The sequence below is a fragment of the Sarcophilus harrisii genome, chromosome 6 (genome assembly GCF_902635505.1).
Source record: "Sarcophilus harrisii chromosome 6, mSarHar1.11, whole genome shotgun sequence".
Taxonomy (NCBI): domain Eukaryota; kingdom Metazoa; phylum Chordata; class Mammalia; order Dasyuromorphia; family Dasyuridae; genus Sarcophilus; species Sarcophilus harrisii.
In genome coordinates this window covers 166,834,554-166,859,961 of record NC_045431.1, presented here as the reverse complement: position 1 = coordinate 166,859,961, position 25,408 = coordinate 166,834,554, and the positions used below count along the sequence as shown (strand labels likewise).

Here is a 25,408-nt window from a genome sequence, read left to right as displayed (position 1 = left end):
AAAATAGCTCAGTTAGCTTTCTTAGAGGCCTATCTCTCTCCTTGGTTCCAAGAGCTCTTGCCAATAGTCTTTTGCCTCTTCAAAGTGTGAACTCTTAAAGGTATAAAAGATGTGAACTCTGAACTAGAGAATTGCTAAGCATGATGCTAAAATTAGACAATTGACTTATCACTTTGTAAGAATCCTAACAGCCACCAATGATTCAATCATCCCCATTCAGTTACCCCCAAGCCTGCTTCTGTTTTGCTGGGACCCTGTTTCTGTTGATCAGACCTTCTCTGGACTGTTCTTAACTCTCATCCTAATAGAAGAATCATATTTTATTGTTTTCTAAGCTGCCCTGTGCAGGAAAATTGTTTCACTCCCTCCTTTTGTGTGATGTACATCTGTAGAATTTGTTTTGAGTCATTTTTTAAAAGTATTTAACAGGGTTTGGAGAAAAGCTTAGTTGAGTTCATGCCTTTTCTCAGTATTATGGATCCACCTGGAAGTCAAAATCTTATTCAAAAAATGAATATTGAAAAAACTCTTTACAAATTATCTTTTTTTTTTTTTAATCAAAAAAGTACTAGGAAAAGAACAAAGAATTTTCCCCTAAAATTTCATAAGCAATTGAGAACCCCTTTTAGACTTTTTTCATACTTATTGATAATTTAAAAATATTATTTTCAAAATTACTTTTTAAAAAGAAGAATGTACATTTTCCTTCAAGAATTGCAATACACATTCTAATTTTGGAATTCTTGGTCTGTATTTTTACTCTGATGCTCCTTTGTGTCCTAGAAATTTGACTAGTAGTCCTTTAGTGAAACGTTGGAACCTCCAAAACTTTCTCAACTGAAATGCTAACTAGGAACTGGGAACAGACAATGCAGATATCAAATATTACTAGATCAGTAAGTATGACCAATACTAGCACAGAGGACCCCGTGGAATCCCTTTTTGATCAGTTCTCCAATTCCCTGGTGTATTCAATAACCAATATAGGAAAAGTGAGTGACAGATAGCATAGTGGATATAGGCCAACCCTGGAGTATTTCAGGTCAAATTTGGCATCAGTCATTAAATGCTTTCTAACTCTATAACTCTGGGCAACTGTGACATCCTCTCTAAGAAAAGAAAAGGGATAAAAAGCACAGGAAATGAAAGGAAAAGAGAAAAATTGAAGAAAGAAAAATGAAATCATTTGGACACAATCAGTGATGACCTGGGGTTTATTCTTTGGTTTAAGTGCCAAGTTGTAGAAACCAATTGTGTACTGAATTGCCTAGGTGTAAACACCATTGTAAGTACCTAACCTAGGTAACAGAATGAAATACAAAAGTGAAAACTCACAAAGGTGAGAACTCACACAAAGGAGAAACTAGAATCTTTATCAGGCCATAAGTTCACACTTTGATGATAGATGAGGGGAGGGGCTAAATAGTGAAGTCCTATAAAAGAGCCCAGTAGATTTACTCCTGTGATTTTTTTGGTTTCCAGAGATCAAGGAAAGAAGTAGTTACATATCCTGAATCGACTATGTCTGAAAAAAGGACTAAAAGGTAAGCTTCCCTTTGGAAGATTTTTCTCTATTATGCATTTAGAAAGACAAAGATACCTTAGTTCAGTAAATAGTTTGCAGTTTTGAGAGGTGACAAAAATGCATTTCAATTTGTTTGATAAGTAGGCAGTCTGAGAGAAAGACAAGGTGATTTGGGGTATCTCTTACCACCTCAAATTAAAAACTACTTGTTCTGATTCTCATAAACAGGATCAGTATTCTCTATCAAAACCAATAAGGAAAAGTAATTAGAGACTTTGGTAAAACTTGAGAGAAGCTAAAAATGTGATTTTTATTTTTTAAGAACATGGAAACTCTGATTGGGGTAATAAGAGGAAGAGAAAATGAAAGAAATAAATAGTAGCAGATGGGAGCCCCATCACCCAGGTTTATCTGTATGAAAGAGCTCAGGTTCAGCTGTAGAGCTATGAAGTTCAATAGTCCCCTGAGGCATAATGAATAATTACATGACAATAGCTTGTTATCTTCTCTATGATGGCTAATAATGGGGAGACACAGTGATCTTCTTTCTTGGGTGGAAGGGCACATAGTAATCTTCTAAATCAGAACTTAGCCTGTGTCACACTGTGCAGAAACCTGGTTTGTAGAGATGACAATGGAGGTAAACTTAGAAAACCCAATAATCAACCCAGAAATAGAAAAAGAAAGCTTATTGTCCAAAAAGAAAAACAAAACAAAACAAAAACAACTAGAGATGAGTCACAGCCATAATGTAGAATTTTACCTCAGTTTTTGATCTGTGAGTCCCAGGACTCTTATTTCCCAGGTTAGTCAAAGAGGGAGCGGGGGCTGAGTTACTTGGCATTTCTGATCCAGTTCTTTGGATGTGGGGACAATATGGCTTACTTCTGGTCCAAACCCTCCACTGCTGGTTAATCCCTGGAGAACAGTTTGTTCCAAAATATTGAGATATGCTCTATAATACATGAATGCTCTACTCAAAATTTTCACTTTTTCTCTCAGGCCTCGGAACATGGATGCCAAAAACTGGTTTGAAAGCCTCAAAGTGGATGCCACCTGTCGCCTTTGCTTGCGCTATTTTGTTGACCCAATAATCATCCTATGTGGCCACACCTTCTGCAGGGAGTGTCTTTGCAACTTCTGGAAGAAATTAAACATATCAGCATTCTGCCCAATTTGCAAGACAAAGTCTGGACTTACAGATATTGTGTACAATAGGAGGCTGCAGAATCTGGCTAACATTAATAAGATGCTAAGACCTCATTTACTGCAGACCATCAGGGATCTGCCCATCTGTGACAAACATGGTAAAGAACAGACCTTGTTCTGTGAGGAGGACCACAGACCCTTGTGTGGACCTTGCTTTTTAACCACAGATCACAAGGAGCACAAAGTTCTTCTCCTGGAAGTGGCTGTCAGTCAGTGCATGGTAAGATAATCAATCATTTATTTCAAACCTAGAAAAGATAACGTCTGCTTATTCACTTCTCTTCATGATCAGTTGGAGACCCTCTGGGTAGAAAAGAAAGACTGGACTAAGACTTATTCCTTTTTTTTTGTTTTTTTGTTTTTTTTAGGAAAAGCTTGAGGCTACATGTAATACTTTAAGAAGCAAGAAGGAAAAATTTCAAATGGAATTGTCATCGGAGAGAATCAGAGAGATATACTGCAAAGTAAGTATGTTTTAAAGAGAAATGCTGAAGGTGCTCTGTCTCTTGACAGTCCCTTTCAGCTAGAATTATAACAGATAGAAAAAGTTAGAAAAAGTAAATTTTGATAAAGGAATAGATTCATAAAATTTTGATAAAGGAATAGATTCATATTAACCATGAAAGATAATGACATATTTATTAATGAACATTTTGATCCCTCAATAGCAGGAGACTTTTAAAAATATAATCATCAAACATGTATAAGTTTTTTTTTATCTAATTGACTTTATACAGTTTTCTAAAGAATCAGTGAGTATACATTTGAAAAGTGCCCAATTTTATATTTATAGAAGATATTCTTTCTGATCTTTCCATGATCAAGTACTTTTTAATAAAAGAGTTTTCAAGGAGTTGTTATAAGTAAAGAACTGAGGAAGCTGTATAGTAAAGCTCTATCTGTTAACATAGCTCATGAGTCTTCTCATGTTTACAAAAGGAAATAATAGCCAGCAAAGACCTTTGATGCTTTCTTAGATGGTGACACTCATTGACTTTTATTTCCTGTTTTTTTCCAATTCATTGGGTGACAGGATGGAGGCTGCGTTCTCCAAAAATTGGTTATATCTGAATATGAGAAAATGCATCAGTTCTTTTGGGAGGAAGAACAATTTCAATTGCAAATATTAGACAAGGAAGAAAGAGACTTGAAGAACAAGGAAAGCCTATTCCAAAAGATCCTTAATCTGCTAATGAATTCAGAGAATCAGTCTGTGGAGAGGATCAAGGTGAGTGTTTTACACAAAAACATAACTGCTTCAGAAATGAGCAGTAGGAGGGACTTGTACTCTCACTTCCAGAATGCTGGAATAAGGGTGAGTTCCATTTTTATTATTTGACTCTTCTAAATGCATTTGGACTTGTATGAGCAGGACTTAGTGTTGATCTAGTGTAACCAGACAAAAAGTAGAGCAGGGATCTTCAAAGAGTAAGCCTTGAAAGTATGAGGTGTGCTCCTTGTCTCTTAAGCAGAGCTTACACTCTGCTCATATTAGAGGGGGCCCCTTTCTCCTATAGTCCACCACAAATCTTTATTGCAAAGCATAGTTCTCTGTGCTGAGCCAAAAGGGAAAAAAGTGACAAATTCAGCATTTAGAAAGGATTTGCTAAATTCCAGATGCTTTGCTAATCCCTAAAAATTTAAGGAATGAGTCTTTTCCTCCCAAGAGCTTTTTATTTAATCATAAAGAGAATAAATGCAAAACAAGTAGAAGAATGATAAAACAAGTAGAAGAATGATATATAAAGGATGATTTGGAAGGTAAGACTACCAAAGGAGAGAATTTGGAAATGCTGAAGGAGAGGATAGAAATAAATTATGTTTTGAACAAAGAGAAAAACTCATTGAGGCAGAGTGAAGAGATCATGAATTTCAGGACTTTTTATTTTTTTACTAAGACATGATTTTTCTAGTTACAGAAAAACCAAAAAATATGAATACTAAAAATTTCAAAAAAATTGAAATATTTGTGTGAGAAGCACAATATAAAGGCAGTGTCTTTGTCTTTTCTTAATGATAAAACTTGGAAGTATGTTCTTTCCTGAAGGCCTTTTCAGAGAAGGAAGAATTAAGGATGGACAGCAGAGAAAAAGGCTAATTGTTTATTGGAAGTAACTTGTATTAAGAAAGAAAGGGAATAACACATAGCTGCTGTTGTGGATTGTGATTTAATACCTACATGTCTTAAAAAAACTGCATTTAAATTAATATCATAAAACATACAGAAAAAAATCAGTTTTTTGATGAGGTTTTTGAGAGTTTTGAAAGAACTCTCAGTACTCTACCTTTGAGGACTTTTCCTTTAAAATAAAACTCACCTTTCCATCATTTACTATTACTTAGAAAAAGGATCTTAAAGAGACAATTTACCTCAATGAGTTTCTCAGTGGAAATTTTGGAGAAGGCAGATAGAAAAGCTGTATCTGGTATCATACTTCATGAATCTGTTCAGAAGAGCAATAGGAATTAATACCTGGAATTAATGTTTGATGCTGACCCTGACATTTATTCAGTCTGAACTTTTTCTTTATCTTAATTTCTCTGACAATTGGAAATCCAGGCTCAGAAGCAGTCTGTTAAGTCTGAATTTGAGAAAAAGCACCAGTGCTTGTCAGAGGAAAAAGAGCTGCACCTGCGAATACTGGACCAACAAGTAAAAGACAACCTGGCAAAATTTGAGAAGAGCAAGACAAAAATGAAGCAAATGATCAACAATCTAGAAATAGTGATATTAGAAATAGAGAAAAATTATGACAAGCTTCCTATTGAAATGTTGCAGGTGAGTGCTTTTTCTTTTAAAACACAAATAGAATGATTAAAATAAGACAAGTGCTGTGAGTGGAGGAAGCGGAATGATATCACTATTTAAGTACTTGACTTTTTAGCTTCATAGGGATTACACTTGTTTTTCAGAGGAGAGAACTAGGCCCAAAAGATTGCAATATTACAATGATAGTATTCAAATTAGTTTGGTCCTTTAAAAAGCCAGAGGAGTCCATATTCATTATCTGAATCTGAAGTCTCTTCCATCCTTAGAGGTTGGAAAGACAAAAATTTATCCTTATTCTAGAGAATGATGAGCTTCCGACATTTGAAAGGCTTGCTTATTGTCACATAGTTGTTTAGTTCAGAAACAGTATTTATAAAATTCTTGTTTTAATGACTCTAAGTCCCATAATCTGTATACTAAAGGATTTTCTCATTCTACAGAGATGTTGTTCAAAATGATTTTAGTCTGACCTCTGGAAGTGGTGATTTTCCTACCAGAGAAAGACTTCAAATGGAGATTGAGGGACTCTTTTTCTCAAATGCTATAAAAACATGATTCATTCATTCACTCATCATGGATAGATTTAGGAAAGATCTGAGATCCCTATTCATTCTAATATTCTACTTTTCTCCCATCAATACTATCTATTTTCTCTAAAACAGGATGAGTAAGTTAATATTAAGCCCCTTGAATGCAACCTAACCATTGTGGGTTCTACTCTGTAGAAGTAAAAAAAAAAAATTCTTTAATCTCACAACCCACATTACCTATTCATATCCTTATCAACAAAAGATGTATATAAGTCTTCCAGAGTCTCAACCTTCCTCCTCTCCCCAATTTTCTCATCTATGGTTTTCTTACTCCATGAAAATAAGTGGTGGGCTCTGTCACATGAATTTTCTATGAGAGGAAGAAAGCAGAGATAAGTAAAAGTGTTATTTCTTTCACGATGAAATGATTTCCTCACTTTCAGCATCAAGGCAATGAGAGAAGGGCCACTGTGTGTATTTATTATTTTAATTATACACTTCCTTTTTGGGGAGTGAGGGAAGGCACTAATTTTATTTTTCCTCAAAAATAGTTGTCAGGGAAAAAAGGGACCCATGAGGAGTGTCCAAGTACTCTTACAAAAAGACGAGATTGTGGAAATTCTCTGAGAAGTAGAAAAATTAATCTCTTTTTTTCCTTCACTCTAGGATGCAAAAGGCATATTGGAAAGGTGAGTTTCTATTTCATAGCAAACTGAGTCAAAAATGAACAATTTGTGAAGGAGTGCGAATGGATGAAGGGGCTCAATAAGAACTGTAGTATTGCAACCCTCTGAATTTGTTTTTAATCAAGATAGTTCCCTGAGATCTCTATACAACCTTTATAAGTTGAGTATGTTTGGTTTTTAGTAGTATGGACCTGCTTCTTCAAGATTCTATCATTGCTTCACCCAGATGGACCATGTATCCCATCTCTGGAATGAAAGAAATGTTGCTGACTTTCCACAGTAAGTCATCCACAATGATCTCAATTGATACTTCAGAATTCCCTGGAAATCCCAAATGTGCTTCATATTGACACTCTTATTTATTATCAAGCTGTACATTTCTCAAATAGTCTCTGACCTGTTATAAGCTCCTTGAAGACAGCATTCTTTGTAATAATAAAGAGTGAATCCCTCTGAGGGACAACCTTTTTCAGACAAGAGTTAAAAAAAAAAAAAAAAAAAGCAACAACTGATTCTTCTTCCAATGTTGGAATATTTATCACCTCTGCCTTTCAAATTTTATGTCAATAATAGGTTCATACTACACCAATTTTATCATACTTCCATGATTATCTCTATAACTGGCACATTGTTTGACTGTAATTTGTACATCAAATTTTGCTAAATATTCGCTGCCTTATAATACAAGATCTAACTTAATAGTCAGAAAATCCAATCCAACCCTATCATCCTCATTTTAAGGAAATTGAGCTATTAGAAAATGAAGTTACTCAACCAAGTGAGTGCCAGAAATAGGACAAAAAACTAGAGTGATGGTATATTTCCAGTGAGTTGGCACCATGACCAGATTTTTGTAGGCTGAGATTTTCCCAGATTAGAGGATCCTTCTATTATTAAAATCCAGCTCTGGGACTTAAGGTGAATGATCCCTTCCCTTCTCCCTCATCACCACCTTTTTTTTTTTTTTTTTTTCTTACAGGGAATATATTTCTGGATCCTAAAATAGCCAATCCTCATCGAATCCTGTATGAAGATTTGCATAATGTTACATATAATTCTGTCCCACAGGATGTACCTGATAACCCACAAAGATTCGACTTTATTCTTTGTGTCTTGGCTGACCAGAAGTTTACTTCAGGGAAACATTACTGGGAAGTAGTGGTGGAGAATAAAAAGTTGTGGGAAGTGGGCTTCTGTACCCTAATGAATAGAAGGAAGGGCAATGTCCAAAGGTTTTATGGAGATAAATTTACCCTTGTACACTTCACATGTAATGATGAGTTTTGCTTGAGTTGTTTATATCAAAAGGTTCCTTTAAGCCAACCTCTTCATAAGGTGGGCATTTTCCTTGATTATGAAAGAGGGCACATAGCATTTTACAATGGAACAGATGGAACTGTAATTTATAGTTTCTCAAATGAGAATTTTCAAGGTCCCCTTTACCCTTATTTCTCTCCTTGGTTTCCAAACGGGAAAAACACCTTTGGACCTCTATATGTCTGAGTCAGTTAGTAAGTAACAAATAGAATGAAGAGGAAGATAATTACTAAAAATGAGATTTTTCAAATCCAGGTAACAAAATAACCTCTGAAATGGCTTTCCATTGATGAGAACCATGTAAAATATTTCAATAAAGTTATGTATCATTGTCAAAACCAATAAAGTTGATTTTGTTTATACAGGATATCAAAACTTGGTGTACCTCGCTTTGTATGAACTAATGTTTGAGTATCACAATGGTAACTCACAAAAGTTATTGGTGATGCTCAGAGTAGGCACAATGTGCATGCAAAGTCATTTTCTTGCATCCTAAGGTATTGGATATCAAATATATTACATGTACTTGATATTTTCAAAATATAAATACAAAATATTGATGTGGGTATAAAAACCTATGTCTATATACTTACATATATTATAAATGTGAGTATGTCTGTATATATGTGTATTTATGTGTTATGTAACTCTGGATCTTTTCCAAAGGAATATATATTTGATAATAACAGATTTACAGATTTACTCCTTGCATAACATGGGAGGCAATAACCCACTCCTCTTTTCTACTAAATCATATCCTAGGAAGGGAAAGTGGCTTAGAGTCATAACTTACCTCAGTTCCCACATGGAAAAGTCCCAATGACAAGTTTAAAACTTCTATGAAACTTGATTCAAAGGTGTCAATCTAACTCAGGATTTAGGTTAGTTCTTAGAATGATATAGGTGCATAATCAACATAGATTGATTGATATACTATATACACATTTTTATTTATTCATTTGTGTCATAAATATCTATTTCTCGATATATAATATATATATATATGTATTATATATGATCATTTCAAAGTACAATTACACATTAAATAGCACAGGAAATTTTATATTCATTTCCCAGTAACTAATAGGAGAAGGGCCGAGCTTTGCCCCAAAATTGAACTAAATGCAATCTTATTTTATTGGATAACATACACATCATAACAGTCCTTTACATTTGTCTTGTGATGTTTCACTGAAACAAATTTTCTTGTAAAATTTTAGATCACTCCTCAGATGAGGACTACTATATATATTTATTGGTGCTTATCCCTGAAAAACATCATCTGTTAACATGGCAATTCTGGGAATTCTCCCAGCAATTTAGCAGCACAAGCTTTCACTTAACTGAAAAGGTGTTAAATAATTCTTAATTAAAATTAAAATTTAATATTTCATTTTCCCCATTTACATGCAAAACAATTGTTAACATTGCAAAAGCAAGTTTCTCTCTTTCCCTTTTTCTTCTATACCCCACCACATGTTGAAGCAAGAATTTGTTATCAATTGTATATGTGTAGTCATAGAAAACAGATTTCCATGTTAGTCATATTGTGAAATACAAGTCAGAAGAAAAAGAACACCAAAAAATGAAAAAGTTTTATGTAAGAAAAGTATGCTTTGATCTGCATTCAGACTCCATCAGTTCTTTTTTTGGAGATAGATAGCAATTTTTTTATCATAAGTCCTCTAGAACTTATTTGAATCATATTTTTGAGAACAGCTAAGTTGTTTACAATTGATTATTGTATAATATTCTTGTTACTATACACATTCTTCTCCTGGTTCTTCTCATTTCACATTGTATTATTTTATGTTTTATGTACATAAAACATCAGTTTATGTAAGGTTTTTCAAGTTTTTGGGATACCATACTGCTCCCCATTTCTTATAGCACAGAAATGTTCTATCACAATCATATACCACAATTTGTTCAACCATTCCACAATTGATGGGTATTTCCTCACTTTCCAATTCTTTGCCACTTCTAAAAGAACTGCTCTTAATACTTTTGTATAAATTATTTTCTTTTTATTTTTCTCTTTGGTATATAGACTGAATAGTGATATTGCTTGATTAAAAGGTATTAATGATTTTATAGCCTTTTGGGCATACCTCCCAATTGTTCAACAGAATATTTGAATCACAGTACATTACTTCACTAATACTGCATTAGTGTCTCAGTTTTCTCACATTTCCTCCAACATTTTGTCATTTCCTTTTCTGTCATTATCCAAACTCATAAATATGTTTTGGTAGCTTACAGCTGCTTTAACTTGCATTTCTCTAATCAATAGTGATTTCAATCATTTTTATATGATTATAGAGAGATATGATTGTTTCAACTGAAAACTGCCTATTCATATCTTTTGATCAAAGAATGGCTTATATTTCTATAAATTTGACTCTGTTAGCTATAGCTTTGAGAAATTATGTCTTTATCAGAGAATATTAGCTTAAAATTTTTTTTTCACATTTACAATTATTATATATTTCTTTCTCTCCTGTTTCCCCATTTACACTCCTACTCTTATTCTCTCTCTCTTCTTTGCTTTGTTCATTCTCAATAGTGTTTTTCCTGATTTTTACTTCCCCCAATCCAGCTAAATGAAGGAAAAATTTCACTAAAAATTAATATTGAACAAATGTAAGTGAACGACTCTATTAGATATCAAAATTTAATCAAACAAAACCCCCCAAAACAAGAAAATGTAAAATACCTCATTGGAAAAACTGGAAAATCGATTTAGGAAAGTCAGTGTAAGAATTTTTGGACTTCCTGAAACCATGATGAAAAAAAACAATCTAGACATCATCTTTCAGGAAATCATAAAGGAAGACTGCTTTGATGTCCTAGAACCAGAGGTAATAATAGTCATTGAAAAATTTCACCAATTACCTCCTGAAAGAGACCTCCAAATGAAAACTCCAAAGAATATCATAACTAAATTTCCAAATTATCAGATGAAGCAGAAAATATTGCAAGCAGCCAGAAAGAAACACTTCAAATATTGAGGAACCACAATCAGGATTACCCAGCACCTAGCCGCTTCCACTTTAAAGGATGGAAAGGCACTAAATCTGATATTCTGAAAGGCAAATGAACTTGGATTGCACCCAAGAATCAATTATTCAACAAAAGTAAGTATTATCTTTCAGAGGAAAAGATGGACATTCAATGAAACAGATGAATTCCATTTATTTTTGATGAAAAAATTTAGAGTTGATCAGAAAATTTGTTCTTCAAGAACAGAACCCAACAGAAGCATGAATAGGTAAAAATGAAAGTAAATAATATAACTGTGTCTTTTAAAAGTTAAAAAGCTTACGTCCCTATGTGGCAAGATGATATGTTTAATTCTTCAGAACTGTACTTGTTATGGGTATACTTAGAGGGGTCAGGTATAATTTGATTTTATTGTGGTTATATAAAAGAGAAACTAGAGGTAAAAGGGGGCTTATACTGTTAGAAGATGAAAATAGAGGTAAATGAGATAAATTAAATCTCATGAAGAGGCAAAAAAGATCTATTACAATTGAATGAAAGAAAATAGGGAAAGAAGAGGTGAGCATTATGTGAATTTTACTCTTATCAGATATGTCTTAAAGAGAGAATATCAGACATGTTTAACTTCACAGAGAAACTTGTGTCACCCTATAGGGAAACAGGAGAAGAAAGGTCAAAGGAAAGAGTGAAGCTAAAAGAAGGGAGAACAGAAGTAGAAGAAGAAAGGGATCAGAAAGGATTATAATAGGGGAGAGATGTTTAAAGGAGGTGGTAATCTGAAACTGAATACTGAAGAGGAGGGCAAGAATAGAGTAAAGAGAAAAATGTAACTTGGAGAATATAATTTGATGGGAAGTACAGAGTTAGTAATTTTAACTGTGAATGTGAATGGGATGAATCTCCCCATAAAACTGAAGCAGATAGCAGACTGGATTAAAAGCCAGAATCCTACAATATGTTACAATAAACACATCAAAAGCAGAGTGATGTGGAGCATAGAGAAAAGGCTGGAGCAGAATCTATTATGTTTTAGTTGAACTCAAACAAATAAAGAAATAAACAAAGGATAGCAATCCTGATCTTAGATCAAGCAAATTCAAAAGTAGATCAATTAAAAGTCATAAGGAAGGAAACTTCATCTTGCAAAAGTGTACCATAGATAATGAAGTAATATTAATACTAAATATATATGCATCTAGTAGTAGGGCATTCAAATTCCTAGAGAAGTTAAGTGAGCTGCAAGAATAATTAGCAAGCAAAACTATACTAGTGAGGAATCTCAACCTTCTTCTCTCAGAACTAGATAAATCAAACCACAAAATAAGAAAGAATTTAAGGATGTAAATAGAATTTTTGGAAATTTAAGTATGAGAGACCTTTGGAGAAAATTGAATGGAAACACAAGAGAGTATATTTTCATCTCAGCAGTACATAGAACCTACACAAAAATTGACAATATGTTCAGGGCATAAAAATCTCAAAATGAAATGCAGATTTTTTTTCAGATCACATTGCAATAAAAATTATATGTAATAAATGGCCAGTGAATAATAGAATAAAAATTAATTGGAAACTACACAATCTGATTCTAAACAATGAAGGGATAAAACAACAAATTGTAGAAACAATTGAGAATTTCATCCAAGAGAATGATACTAATAAGACAACATGCCAAAGTTTATGGGATGCAGCCCAAGTAGTTCTTTGAGGATCTTGTTTATTTCCAGATATTTACTAGCATAAAATAGAAGAAGAGAAGATGAATGAATTGGGCTTAAAACTAAAATAGTAGAAAAAGAACAAAGGGGTGATTAATAAAATTGATAGTAAAAAGCTAATAAAGAAAACTAAAAGTTGATTTTATTTTTAGAAAGCAACAAAATATATTTCTTAATTTAATAAAATTAATTAATTTAATATTGGATTAGAATAATATTGGATTGGTGGTATCAAAAATGAAAAGGGTGAACTTTCCAACAATGAAGAAGAAATTAGAACAATAAACAGGAGCTACTTTGCCCAACTACATGGCAATCAACCTGATAATCTTAATAAAATGGATGAATACATACAAAAATGTAGATTACCCAGATTAACAGAAGAGGAAATAAATTACTTAAACACTCCCATTTTAGGAAAAGAAATTGAACAAGATATTAATCAACTCTGGACTTATATATTATATCCACCCAACATTTAAAGAATAATTAATTCCAATACTATGCAAAATATTTGGAAAAACAGGGAAAAGAAGGACTCCCACAAAATCCATTTTTATGATACAGGCATGCTGCTGATAACTAAACCAAGTAGAGTCAAAACAGAAAGAGAATTATAGACCAATTTCCTTAATGAATATTGTTAAAAAAAATCTGTTAAAAATTAAAATAAAATATTAACAAAGAGATTACAGCAAGTTCTCACCAGTATAATAGACCATGACTAAGTTGAATTTGTACCAGATATGCAGGACTGGTTCAAAGTGAGGAGAACAATTAGCATAATTGGCTACATTTATAACCAAAGTAACAAAAATAGTATGACTATCTCAATGTATTAAGTAAGTTGGGTTGACAAAACCCAACACCCATTGCTATGAAAAACACTAGCAAATATAGGAAGAAATGGAGTTTTCCTTAACATGATCAATAGCATCTATTTAAAGCTAACAACAAGCATCACATGTAATGGTGATAAACTAAAACCATTCCCAATAATATCAGGGGTGAAACAAAGTTGCCCACTATCCCCATTATTATTCAATATTGTATTAGAATTGTTAGCTTTGGCAATAAGAGAAGAAAAAGACATTAAAGAAATTAAAATAGGTAAGGAAGAATCCAAATTATCACTCTTTGCAGATGTTATGATGGTATACTCCAAGAATCCTAGAGAATCAACTTAAAAAACTAGTAGAAACAATTCACAACTTTAGCAAATTTGCAGGAAACAAAATAAATCTCCTGTGTTGTTGAGGCCATGCATATGCTGATGAGACCTTCTCTGGATACTTCTTTACTTTCATTCCAATATAACAGACTTTTCTTACTGACTTTCTGAGGTGTCTAAATTAAAAAAAAAATGTTTCATTCCTTCCTTTTGTGGGTTATACCTTTGTAAAATTTATTTCAAGTCATTATTTATAGGTATTTGAAAGCGTTTGGGGAAAAAGCTAAGGTGAGTGCCTGCCTTTTCCCCTTCACTCACCTGGAACTCTAAATCTTATTTTTAAAAAATGATTATTGAAAAGAATCTTTACAAATTTTTTTTTTACAAAAATCCTATGAATAATACAAAGAATTTTTCCCTAAAATTTCATAAACAATTGAGAACCACTTTTAGATTCTTTCCCATATTTATTGATATTTTTAAACTTATTTTTTTATTTCTTTTTTAAAAGAAAAAGGTAAATTTTTCTTGAAGAATTACATTATACATTCTAATTTTGAAATTCTTGGTATGCATGTGTACTTGCTCTGCTTTACCCTAGAAATTTAACTAGTAATCCTTGGACAAAATTTTGGTACTTCCAGAATTTATTTCCCAACAGAATAGGAAACTGGGAATAGACAGTGGAGGTAGTAAATATTATTAGATCAATTACTATGACCAATGCTAACATATATCATTGTTATCACTTCTCCAATTCCATGGTGCCAATAAATAATATTTTAAAACGTGAGTGGATACAGCACTAGCTCTGGAGTACTTCAGGTCCAATCTCTTATCAGACACTAAATGCTTTCTAGCTCTATAATGCTGAGGAATTCTGACTTCCTGTCCAAGGAAAGAAATGAAATTGATGCGGGAAAGATTCCAATCTTTGATTCCCAACCCCCCCTAGTTAATGTAAATTACTCTTTGACTCACGAATCCTGGTCCCTTTGAATTCCAATAGAAGATCTGGACCTGTCCCAGCCCCACCCGGATCTGAGCCAACTTTGGGGCTACACCCCAAAGCCCCTCGAGCTAAGTCTCTGACTTAAAAGGGCTATGCTGGGAACCCCTCTTTGCAGAGATTCCAAACATGCCAGCCATGTGAGGACCCTCTGTCCACTGGACCCTCTGTCCAGTGCCCTCCTTATCTCTACCTTCACCTATCTCCTACTTCTAAACTCAGTTCGAATCCAAGGGGGTTGCAGGGGAACTCTGTTTGACTCCCTGTACCCCAAACCTGCCACTAGACCTTAACTAAACCCTAATTTCATTTAGGTACCCCAAATCTAGACCTCAACACATGGTCTACACCTCAACATTTGGTTCCTCAACAAAATGAAATGAAAAATAAAATAAAATGAAAAGAGTAGAAAAAAAGAAAGGAAAAATACAGAAAAGGAAAGGAAAGAAGAAAAAGGAAGAAAGAAAAAGTAAATCATTTGGATCCAATCATTACTGACCTGGGGTTCTTTCTTTGGTTAAAGTACCAAATTGTAGAAAACAATTCTATCCTTAATTGCCTGGGTGTAACCATTGTGATTGTCTAGTCTCATTACTAGGATGAAATACAAAGGTGAAAACTCAAAAAGGTGAGACCACTCAGGAAGAAGAAACTAGAAAAACTATCAGGACATAGGTTCATGATAAAATGAGGGGAGGGGATAAATGGCAAGCCCTATAAAAGATATATTTACTCCTCTAATTTTGTTGACTCCAGTGTTCAGAGAAGGAACTAATAAAATATCCTGTGTTGACTATTCCTGAAAAAAAAAAGGACTGGAAAGTAAGCTTCCCTTTGGAATATTATACATTTAGAAAGATAAAAATATCTTAGTTCAGAAAATGGATTGAAATTTCAGGAGGTGACAAAAATACATTCTATCTTATTTTATGAGTAACCAGTTTGAGACAAAGACATGATGATTTGGGGCTTTCTTACTCTATTACCACCTCATAATTAAAAATTACCTATCCTGATTCTTATAAATAGGATCAGTGTTCTCTACATAAATGGGTTTAGTATTCTATAAAAAACCCAATAAGGAAAATCACTAGAGTCTTTGGTAAAACCTGAGAGAAGCTAAAAATGTGGTTTTTATTTTTTAAGATGATGGAGACTGATTGGGGGAATAAGAGGAAGAAAAAATGGAAGAAATATATAGTAGCAGATGGGAGCCCCCATCATACAGGTTTACTAGTATGAGAGAGCTCAGGTTCAGCTGAAGAGCTATGAAATTTCATGATCCCCTGAGCCAAAATGAATGATTACATGACAATAGCTTGTTATCTTCTCCAGGATGGTTAATAATGAGCAGACAATAGGACAGACTCCTCAGTGATCCTCTTTGCTGGGTGGAAGGGCACATAGTAGTCCACTAAATCAGAACTTATCCTTTGTCACATGATGGCTTCTTGTTTAAAAACCACCGTATTTAAAACCTGGCTTGTGGGGATGACAATGGTAGTAACATTAGAAAAAAACAATCATCTACCCAGAAATAGAAAAGGAAAACTCATTGTCAAAACAAAAAAGACTAGAGATGAGGCAAAGCCACTATATAGAATTATATCTCAGTCCCCAATCTGCGAGGCCCAGGACTTTTATTTCTCTGGTTACTTGAGGAGGCTGAGTTGAAACTTGGTGACTCTGATCCAGCTGTTTAGATGTGGGGAGGATATGGCTCACTTCTTATCTAAGCCATCCACTGCTTCTCAATCCCTGTAGAACAGTCTGTTCCATAGTATTGAGATATGCTGTATAGTACATGAATGCCCAACCCAACCTTTCACTACTTTTTCATCCCAGTCCTAGGAACCTGGATGCCAAAAACTGGTTTGAAAGCCTCAAAGTGGATGCCACCTGTCCTCCTTGCTTGTGCTATTTCATTGACCCAGTGATTATCAAATGTGGCCACACATTCAGCAAAGATGGTCTTCTCAGTTTCTGGAAGGAAATCTACACACTGAAAACCTGTCCAATTTGCAGGACAACCATTGCATTTACAGATATTGTGTACAATAGAAGGCTGCAGAATCTGGCTAACATTAGCAAGATGCTCAGACCTCACTTACTGCAGACCATCAGGGATCTGCCTGTCTGTGACAAACATGGTAAAGAACAGACCTTGTTCTGTGAGGAGGACCACAGACCCTTGTGTGGACCTTGCTTTTTAACCACAAATCACAAGGAGCACAAAGTTCTTCCCCTGGAAGTGGCTGGCAGTCAGTGCATGGTAAGATGATCCATTTACTTTCAATCCTAGAAGAGATAATGTCGCTTATTCACTTCTCTTCATGCTCAACTGGGGACCCTCTGAGTAGAAAAGAGAGATTGGACTAAGATTTGGTGTTTCTTGCAGGAGAAGCTAAAGGATACATACAAGATTTTAAGGATCAAAAAGGAAAAAATTTCAAATGGAATTGGAATTTGAGAAAATCAGAGAGGTACAGGGGGAAGTAAATATCTGATTGCATTATTTTAACGAGATAAATATAAAAGGTACCCTGTCTCTTGAAAGCCCTTTTCAGCTAGACTTTGTGTTGATCTGCTATAGTCAGACAAAAAATAAAAATAGAGCAGAGTTCTTCAAAGAGGGAGCCATGAAAACATGAAGGGACTCTAAGTTTTATTGGTTGTTCCCCTTGTTCTTCAGAACTTAGACTCTACTCATATTAGAGTGGCTCCACTGTATAGTAGTCCATCATAAATTTACATAGCAAACCATAATACTGTGTGCTGAGCTAAAAGGGGGGAAAAACAGGCAACTTTCAGAAAAAAAAACAAAAAAACTTTCTGTGATCTACCTTTGAGAACTTTTCCTTTAAAATAACACTCTCTCCTTTCCATCATTTACTATTCCTTAGGAAAAGTGCCTTCAAGAGACAATGTACCTGAATGAGTTTCTCGGTGGAAATTTTGGAGAAGGCAGATAGAAAAACTGTGTCAGATTGCTCATCAATCTGTTCAGATGAGCAATAAGAATTTATAGCTGGAACTAATGTTTAATGCTAACCCTGACATTTATTCACACTGAACTTTTTTTTTAATCTTAATTTCTCTGATGACAATTAGAAATCTAGACTCAGAAGCAGTCTGTTAAGTCTGAATTTGAGAAAAAACACTGGTTTTTATCAGAGGAAAAAGACCTAAAATCTTTGAATATTGGACCAAGAAATAAAAGACAACCTGGCAAAGTTTGAGGAGAGCAAGGCAAAAATGAAGCAAAAGATATACAATCTACAAATGGTGATATCAGAAACAGAGAAAAATTATGACAAGGTTCCTGTCGAAATGCTCCAGTAAGTGCTTGAAACAAAAATTGAAAATGATTAAAATAAGACAAGTGCTGTGAGTGGAGGAAGAGGAATATATCACTATTTAAATGCTTGAATGCTTAGCTTTATTCTTTTTCAAAGGAGAGAATTAGGGCCAAAAGACTGAAATATTACAATGATAATATTCAAGTTAGTTTGGTGCTTTAAAAACTTAGAAGAATTCATATTCATTATCTTAATTTGAAGTCCCATCCATCTTTTGAGGTTGGCATGACAAAAAATTTTTATCTCTAGTCTAGAGAAGAATGAGCTTCAGAGCACTTGAAAGGCTTGTCACATAACTATTTAGTGTCAAAGACATTATTTATAAGGTTCTTGTTTTTATCAAGCCAAGTCCCATAAACTGTATGCTAAAGGAAACTCTCAGTCTATAGGGATGCTGTTCAAAATAATTTGGTCTGCCCTCTGGAAGTGGTAACTTTTCTACCAGACAAAGATTTCAAATGGAGGTCGAGGGACTATTTTTCTCAAATTCTATAAAGGCATCATTCATTCATTCATTCATCATGGTTAGATCTAGGAAAGATAACTTTTAGTATTAAGTATCTGAGGTTGGATTTGAACTCAGATCCTCCTGACTTCAAGACTTTTCCTATCTCCATTGCCATCCTGTTTTTTTTTTTTTTTTTTTTTTAAGACACAGGATTAAATGACTTATCCAAGGGCACATTGCTAGTATTTATCTGACTCCAGGGCCAGTGATCTATCCAATGTACTATCTCACTGCCCACACTTTCATCTTGTACACACAAGGGTCCTGAAGGAAAATGGACTAAACTTTAGAAGTACAAGATTGTGAATACATATAAGGAGAATGTGAGAATGTGGAAAGCATAATTTTAGATTTTGAAAACAAATTTTCCAAAGGGTCTAGGGAAATGATAAGTAGAATCCCTTGAACTAAATTTCTAAATGGTATGTCAACACAAGTAGAATGGAGAGTGCATGTGTAAGAATAGAATTCTAGAGCAATAACAATATAAATGCAATTATTAAATATATTTTATGTATGGAAGTAGAAAATATATATGAGCTACTTTTGAGAGAAATACAGATTTATTTTAAGTGAAAATAGTAATAGTAGTGAGCACTTCTATAGAACTATAAAATTTGCAAAAATCTGCAGATATTTTATGGTCACTTATAACAATTTAGGGAGATAGGTACTATTATTACTCTCATTTTACAATTGAGGAAACATATAGATAGTAAGTGTTTGAGGTCATCTTTGATAGTACTTCCTGATTCTGGGTTCAGACTTCTCTGTTTTACCATCTAGCTTGAAGAAGATCAGATTTAGAGTTAGAAAGAATATATTAAGGATCATTTATTTTCACTGCTTGTTTTGACACAGAGAGGTAATGTGTTGCCCTAGATAACATAGGAAACAAGTGGAAGACCTAGTAGTTAAGAATATGTCCACCATTTTTGAAGCTGTATTTATATACTGTTGCAATAAATTGAAATTATTTCATGAAATTGATTAGTAATATTTTGCTTTCACTTTGATAAATAGAAAATCCTGAGAAACTATATTTTAGCAAGCAAATACATCTCCTTTCCCATTTGGCCAATTTTGCTTTTTAATGTATTCTTCTCATTAACTTTTTGTGTTTCCTTTTGTATCACTCTCAATTTTCTTCACAATTTTTCCTCTATGTCTCTTACTTGATTTTTAAAATCCCTTTTGAGCTCTTACGTGACCTTGAGACTAATTTTTTTTTTTGGGGGGAGGTTTTGGGTGTTGGAGCTTGCAATTTGTTATCTTCTTCTTGGTGTGTTTTGATCTTCCTTGTCAACATAGTAACTTTCTGTGGTCAGAACCTTTTTCTTTTTTTATGTTAAAATACATGTTAAATCTAACAGATCTGAGAGGTAAACTTTCCTATGTTCTTCTAATTTGTTTATAATATCATTCTTTATGTCTAGATCATGGACTTATTTTGATCTTGGGTATATAGTATTAGGTGTGGGTCTATGCCTAGTTTCTGCCATACTAGTTTCCAATTTTCCCAGACTTTTTTTGTCAAATCGTGAATTCTTATCGCAAAAGTGGGGGTCTTTGGCTTTATCAAATACTAGATCGCTACAGTCATTGAATATTTTGCTCTCTATTTCTTAGCCAGTACCAAGTGGTTTTGATGACTGCTGCTTTATAATATAGTTTTAAATCTGGTACAGCTAGGCCACCTTCATTTGCTTTTCTCTTCATTAATTCCCTTGAAATTATAAACCTTTCGTTCTCCCAGATGAATTTTGTTGTTATTTTTCTAGGTCAGTAAAATAGTTTTGTGGGAGTCTGATTGGTATAGCACTAAATAAATAGATTAGTTTGGGGAGTATTGTCATCTTTATTATATTCACTTGGCCTATCCAAGAGCACTTAATATTTTTCCAATTAACTAATTCTGACTTTATTTTTGTGGAAAGTGCTTTGTAATTTTGCTCATATAATTCCTGACTTTCCTTTGATAGAAAGATTCCCAAATATTTTATGTTATCAACAGTTATTTTGAAGGTAATTTCTCTTTGTATATCTTGCTGTTGGAGTATGATCTCAGCTATCTCTGTGGGAAGAGTTTTGCTACAGGATTGGATACTTTGCCCTGGCAGCAAGTCAGTAACCCAGCAGAGAAGCTAAAAACACCAGGGGTGAAGAATACAACCCCAAACAGCTAGAGTCTCTCGGGACCTGTCCATTCCTCCCCCACAGTGTCTTAGCACACTTTCAGAGTCTCAGAGAGCAGGCCCAGCACAGCCATCGCTGTCCTATTAGTGCCTCACTGCTGCCTCCTACAATCTGTGGAGGAAGCTCGGTAACACCACCCCCAAAAAGAAAGCAGATTCCTTTTGGGGTTCTTCTCTTTTTTTCTTTGCTAGTTTGTCTTTGATTCTTCTGTGATAAAATGAGCAAAAAATTGAAAGGGACCTTAACCTTTGACAGCTTCTATATGGATAGAGAGCAGACTCTAAACCCTGAGGAGACTAAAAACAGACTGTCTCCAGGTGAATCCCCAAAGGAGGAGATCATCTGTTCCTCAGCACAGATGAATCTCATAGAAGAAATTAAAAAGGCTCTCACAAGAGAGCTAGAAGAAAAATGGGAAAAGGAGAGGGACGTTTGGCAAGAGAGTCTGGAGAAGTCATCCCACTCCTTTAAAGACAGAATGGATAAAGAAATCAAGTCGTTGAAAAATAGAATTAGTGAACTGGAAACAGAAAATAGCTCTCTAAAAAATAAAATTGGCGAAATGGAAAAAAAATTTCACAGAACAAAACAACTCACTTAAAAACTCAAATGGACAATTTTTTATGGCAAAGTGATGTTGTATGAAATTTTTTCTTCTGTAAACTGATGGCTATTGTCTTTTATAACAAATACTTCACTCTTCCCCTCCTCTTCCATCCCTTCACCTTCCCTCTCCTCCCCTCCCCTTTTCTTTTTTCCTCTTCCCCCCCACTTCTCTGCTTTCTCCCCTCCTATACTCTTGTCTGCCTTCTTCCCTCCTCTCCTCCTGAGAAGTAAGATCAGAGATAACTAGGCTTTCTTTTAAGTTTGAGATAAACTTCACAAAACATTTAAAACGAAATTAATCAACTCCAAATCATCTGTTTTCAAAAAAGATAAATTTACCTCAGCCTTAGAGAAGAACTGAATCTTAAGCCATTCATCTGTATATGGATCTCAAAATGCATCCATATCTTCTCAATTTTTTGTGCCATTTCAAAAGCAAAATAATATATATGATATGTAGTTAGACCTGGAGTTAAGAAAATTTGAGTTAAGATCCCATCTGAGACACTAGTATTTGACCCTAGAAAAGTTATTTAAATTCTCTGGGCCTTAGGTTCTTTATCCATAAGAGTATTGGAATGGATAATCTCTAAGGTCCTGTCAGTTCTAGATATTTGATTCTAACATTTTAGCTCTTAGGTACAGTTCTGATATTTATCTGGATAGAGACATCTGGTATATACCTGTTCCATGGATTAATGAGCTGCTTCTCAGGCTTATTCACCAGAAATCCTCTTGAGCAATATTTTTCAATTACTTTCCACATGGAAAGATAATAGTTTAACTTGGATTACTCACAAATGGACAATGTACTTTCCAAGGATGGAATTGGAGAGGGATTTTAAAGCCCACACAAAGGAGTAATAAGTCAGTGATTCAATGAGTAATGCTCATACAAAGGAAGCAAACAAATGTGTGGTTTTATAGGTCAAATGATTGCATTCTCATTTGATGCAAAATCTGCAAATTGTTTTCTCCTTCAAGTTTTGTAGCTTGAGTGGCCATAAGCAGTTAATGTCCAAATTTTCTTAATCATTATTTCCAAAACATTTAATGTTGAAAATGGATAGGAGGAGAGCCTTAAAAATGCATGCACCACATTACAACAGCATTGTTTTGTACATATTCTTGGAACAAAGCCCTATCTCAGTGAATAGTGTTTTTAATGTTATTGTCCCTCTATAATCAAATATAATGTTCTCAACTCCTCTCCAGGGGAATATAGTTTACACAGTTTCTAAACATTCTAAAACTGACATTTAATATAACCATTAATCTCTCTTTCAGGACAACATCTGAACTAATACAAGAATGGATCAATAAAATCATTGCTCATTTACCTGCAGTCTCTTATAAGGTCAATATTTTCACAACTGATGGAAAATGAGGTCTGAAGCTTTGCCTATTCAATTCCTGATTTTCCCTTGGCAGATAGATTTTTAAATATTTTATACTATCAGTAGTTTTTTTAAATGGAATTTCTCTTTGTAACTCTAACTGTTGAATTTTGTTAGTGATATATAAGAATGCTGATGACTTATGTGGGTTTATTTTGTATCCTGCAACTTTGCTAAAGGTGTGAATTATTATAACTTTTTAGTAGAATCTCTGGGGTTCTCTAAGTATACCATCATATCATCAGCAAAGAATGATAATTTGGTTTCCTCATTGCCTACTCTAATTCCTTTAATCTCTTTCTCGACTCTTATTGTCAAAGCTAGCATTTCTAATATAGTATTGTATAGTAATGGTGATAGTGGGCAACTTTGTTTCACTCCTGATCTTATTGGGAATAGTTGTAGTTTGTCCCCATTACATATGATGCTTACTGATGGTTTTAAATAGATGCTGTTGATTATTTTAAGGAAAAGTCCATTTATTCCTATACTCTCAAGTGTTTTTAATAGGAATGGATGTTGGATTTTATCAAATGCTTTTTCTGCATCTACTGAGATGATCATATTGTTTTTGTTAATTTGATTATTAATGTCTGCCTATTAAATTCCTAACCCTAAAATTATTACACACCAAGGCCTCCTTTTCAATGAATTATAAGATCTGAAAGAGGGAGTTACTCTTTCCTTGATGGTCTTCTTGCCCTTGGATATTCCACCAAACTAAAACTTTGCTTTTTGAAATAAATATAACAAGTAAATAGTGCTAAGAATTCATCCTAAATTATCTTACTGGAATGAAAGTGACCAGAATAACCCTCCAATCATTTCTGAGATTAGATACTTCTTTTTTTTTTTTAGTTGTAACTTTTAGTGACAGAACATGTGCCTGGGTAATATCTTTTTCGAACATTATCCCTTGCATTCACTTATACATATTAAATATCTTATAGTATATCCTAGATACATTATATGTGTGCAGAACTGAACAGTTCTCTTGTTGCACAGAAAGAATTGGATACAGAAGGTAAAAATAACCTGGGAAGAAAAAAAATGCAAACAGTTTACACTCATTTCCCAGTGTTCTTTCTTTGGGTGTAGCTGCTTCTGTCCATCACTGATCAACTGGAACTGAATTAGATCTTCTCTTTGTCAAAGAAATCCACTTCCATCAGAATACATCCTTATACAGTATTGTTGTTGAAGTATATAATGATCTCATGGTTTTTGCTCATTTCACTTAGCATCAGTTCATGTAAGTCTCTCCAAGCCTCTCTGTATTCATCCTGCTGGTTATTTCTTACAGATCAATAATATTCCATAACATTCACATACCACAATTTACCCAACCATTCTCCAATTGATGGGCATCTATTCATGTTCCAGTTTCTAGTCACTATAAACAGGGCTGCCACAAACATTTTGGCACACACAGGTCCCTTTACCTTCTTTAGTATCTCTTTGTGGTATAAGCCCAGTAGTAGCCCTGCTGGATCAAAGGGTATGCACAGTTTGATAACTTTATGGGCATAATTCCAGATTGCTCTCCAGAATGGTTGGATTCGCTCACAACTCCACCAACCATCAGTGTCCCAGTTTTCCCACATTCCCTCTAATATTCATCATTATTTTTTTTCCTGTCATCTTAGTCAATCTGACAGGTGTGCAGTGGTATCTCAGAGTTGTCTTAATTTGCATTTCTCTGATCAATAGTGATTTGGAACACTCTTTCATATGAATGGAAATAGTTTCAATTTCATCATCTGAAAATTGTCTGTTCATATCCTTTGACCATTTATCAATTGGAGAATGGCTTGATTTCTTATAAATTAGAGTCAATTCTCTATATATTTTAGAAATGCGGCCTTTACCAGAACCTTTAACTGTGAAGATGCTTTCCAAGTTTGTTGCTTCCCTTCTAATCTTGTTTGCCTAAGTTTTGTTTGTACAAAGGCTTTTTAATTTGATGTAATCAAAATTTTCTATTTTGTGATCAATAATGATCTCTACTTCTTCTTTGGTCACAAATTTCTTCCTCCTCCACAGGTCTGAGAGATAAACAATCCTATGTTCCTCTAATTTATTTATAATCTCATTCTTTATGCCTAAATTATGGACCCATTTTGATTTTATCTTGGTGTATGGTTGTTAAGTTATGCCTAATTTCTGTATAGTAATTTCCAGTTATCCCAGCAGTTTTTGTCAAATAATGAATTGTTATCCCAAAAGTTGGGATCTTTGGGTTTGTCAAACACTAGATTTCTATAGTTATTGACTATTTTGTCTTGTGAACCTAACCTATTCCATTGATCAACTAATCTGTTTCTTAGCCAATACCAAATGATTTTGGTGACTGCTGCTTTATAATATAGTTTTGCATCAGGTACAACTAGGCAACTTTCATTTG

The 25,408-nt window shown here is 34.0% G+C and overlaps 1 protein-coding gene across 1 annotated transcript; it reads left to right on the top strand.

The window, feature by feature from the left end:
• Window positions 1-902: 902 nt before the first annotated feature.
• LOC116420060 (probable E3 ubiquitin-protein ligase TRIML1) lies at window positions 903-8,223 on the top strand. Its single transcript, XM_031943536.1, has 9 exons — window positions 903-992; window positions 1,483-1,544; window positions 2,528-2,954; window positions 3,103-3,198; window positions 3,768-3,962; window positions 5,295-5,513; window positions 6,701-6,723; window positions 6,902-6,999; window positions 7,700-8,223. Exons 1-9 carry the CDS (start codon window positions 903-905, stop codon window positions 8,221-8,223), a joined length of 1,734 nt encoding a protein of 577 aa, XP_031799396.1.
• The last annotated feature ends 17,185 nt before the right edge of the window (window positions 8,224-25,408 follow it).

Bases quoted from the DNA above. Each gene is read 5' to 3' on its own strand.
- LOC116420060 (XM_031943536.1), top strand. From the start codon at position 903: ATGACCAATACTAGCACAGAGGACCCCGTGGAATCCCTTTTTGATCAG. The intron at 1,545-2,527 runs GTAAGCTTCCCT...TTTTTCTCTCAG, and splicing joins TCTGAAAAAAGGACTAAAAG to GCCTCGGAACATGGATGCCA. The intron at 6,724-6,901 runs GTGAGTTTCTAT...TTTGGTTTTTAG, and splicing joins GCAAAAGGCATATTGGAAAG to TAGTATGGACCTGCTTCTTC.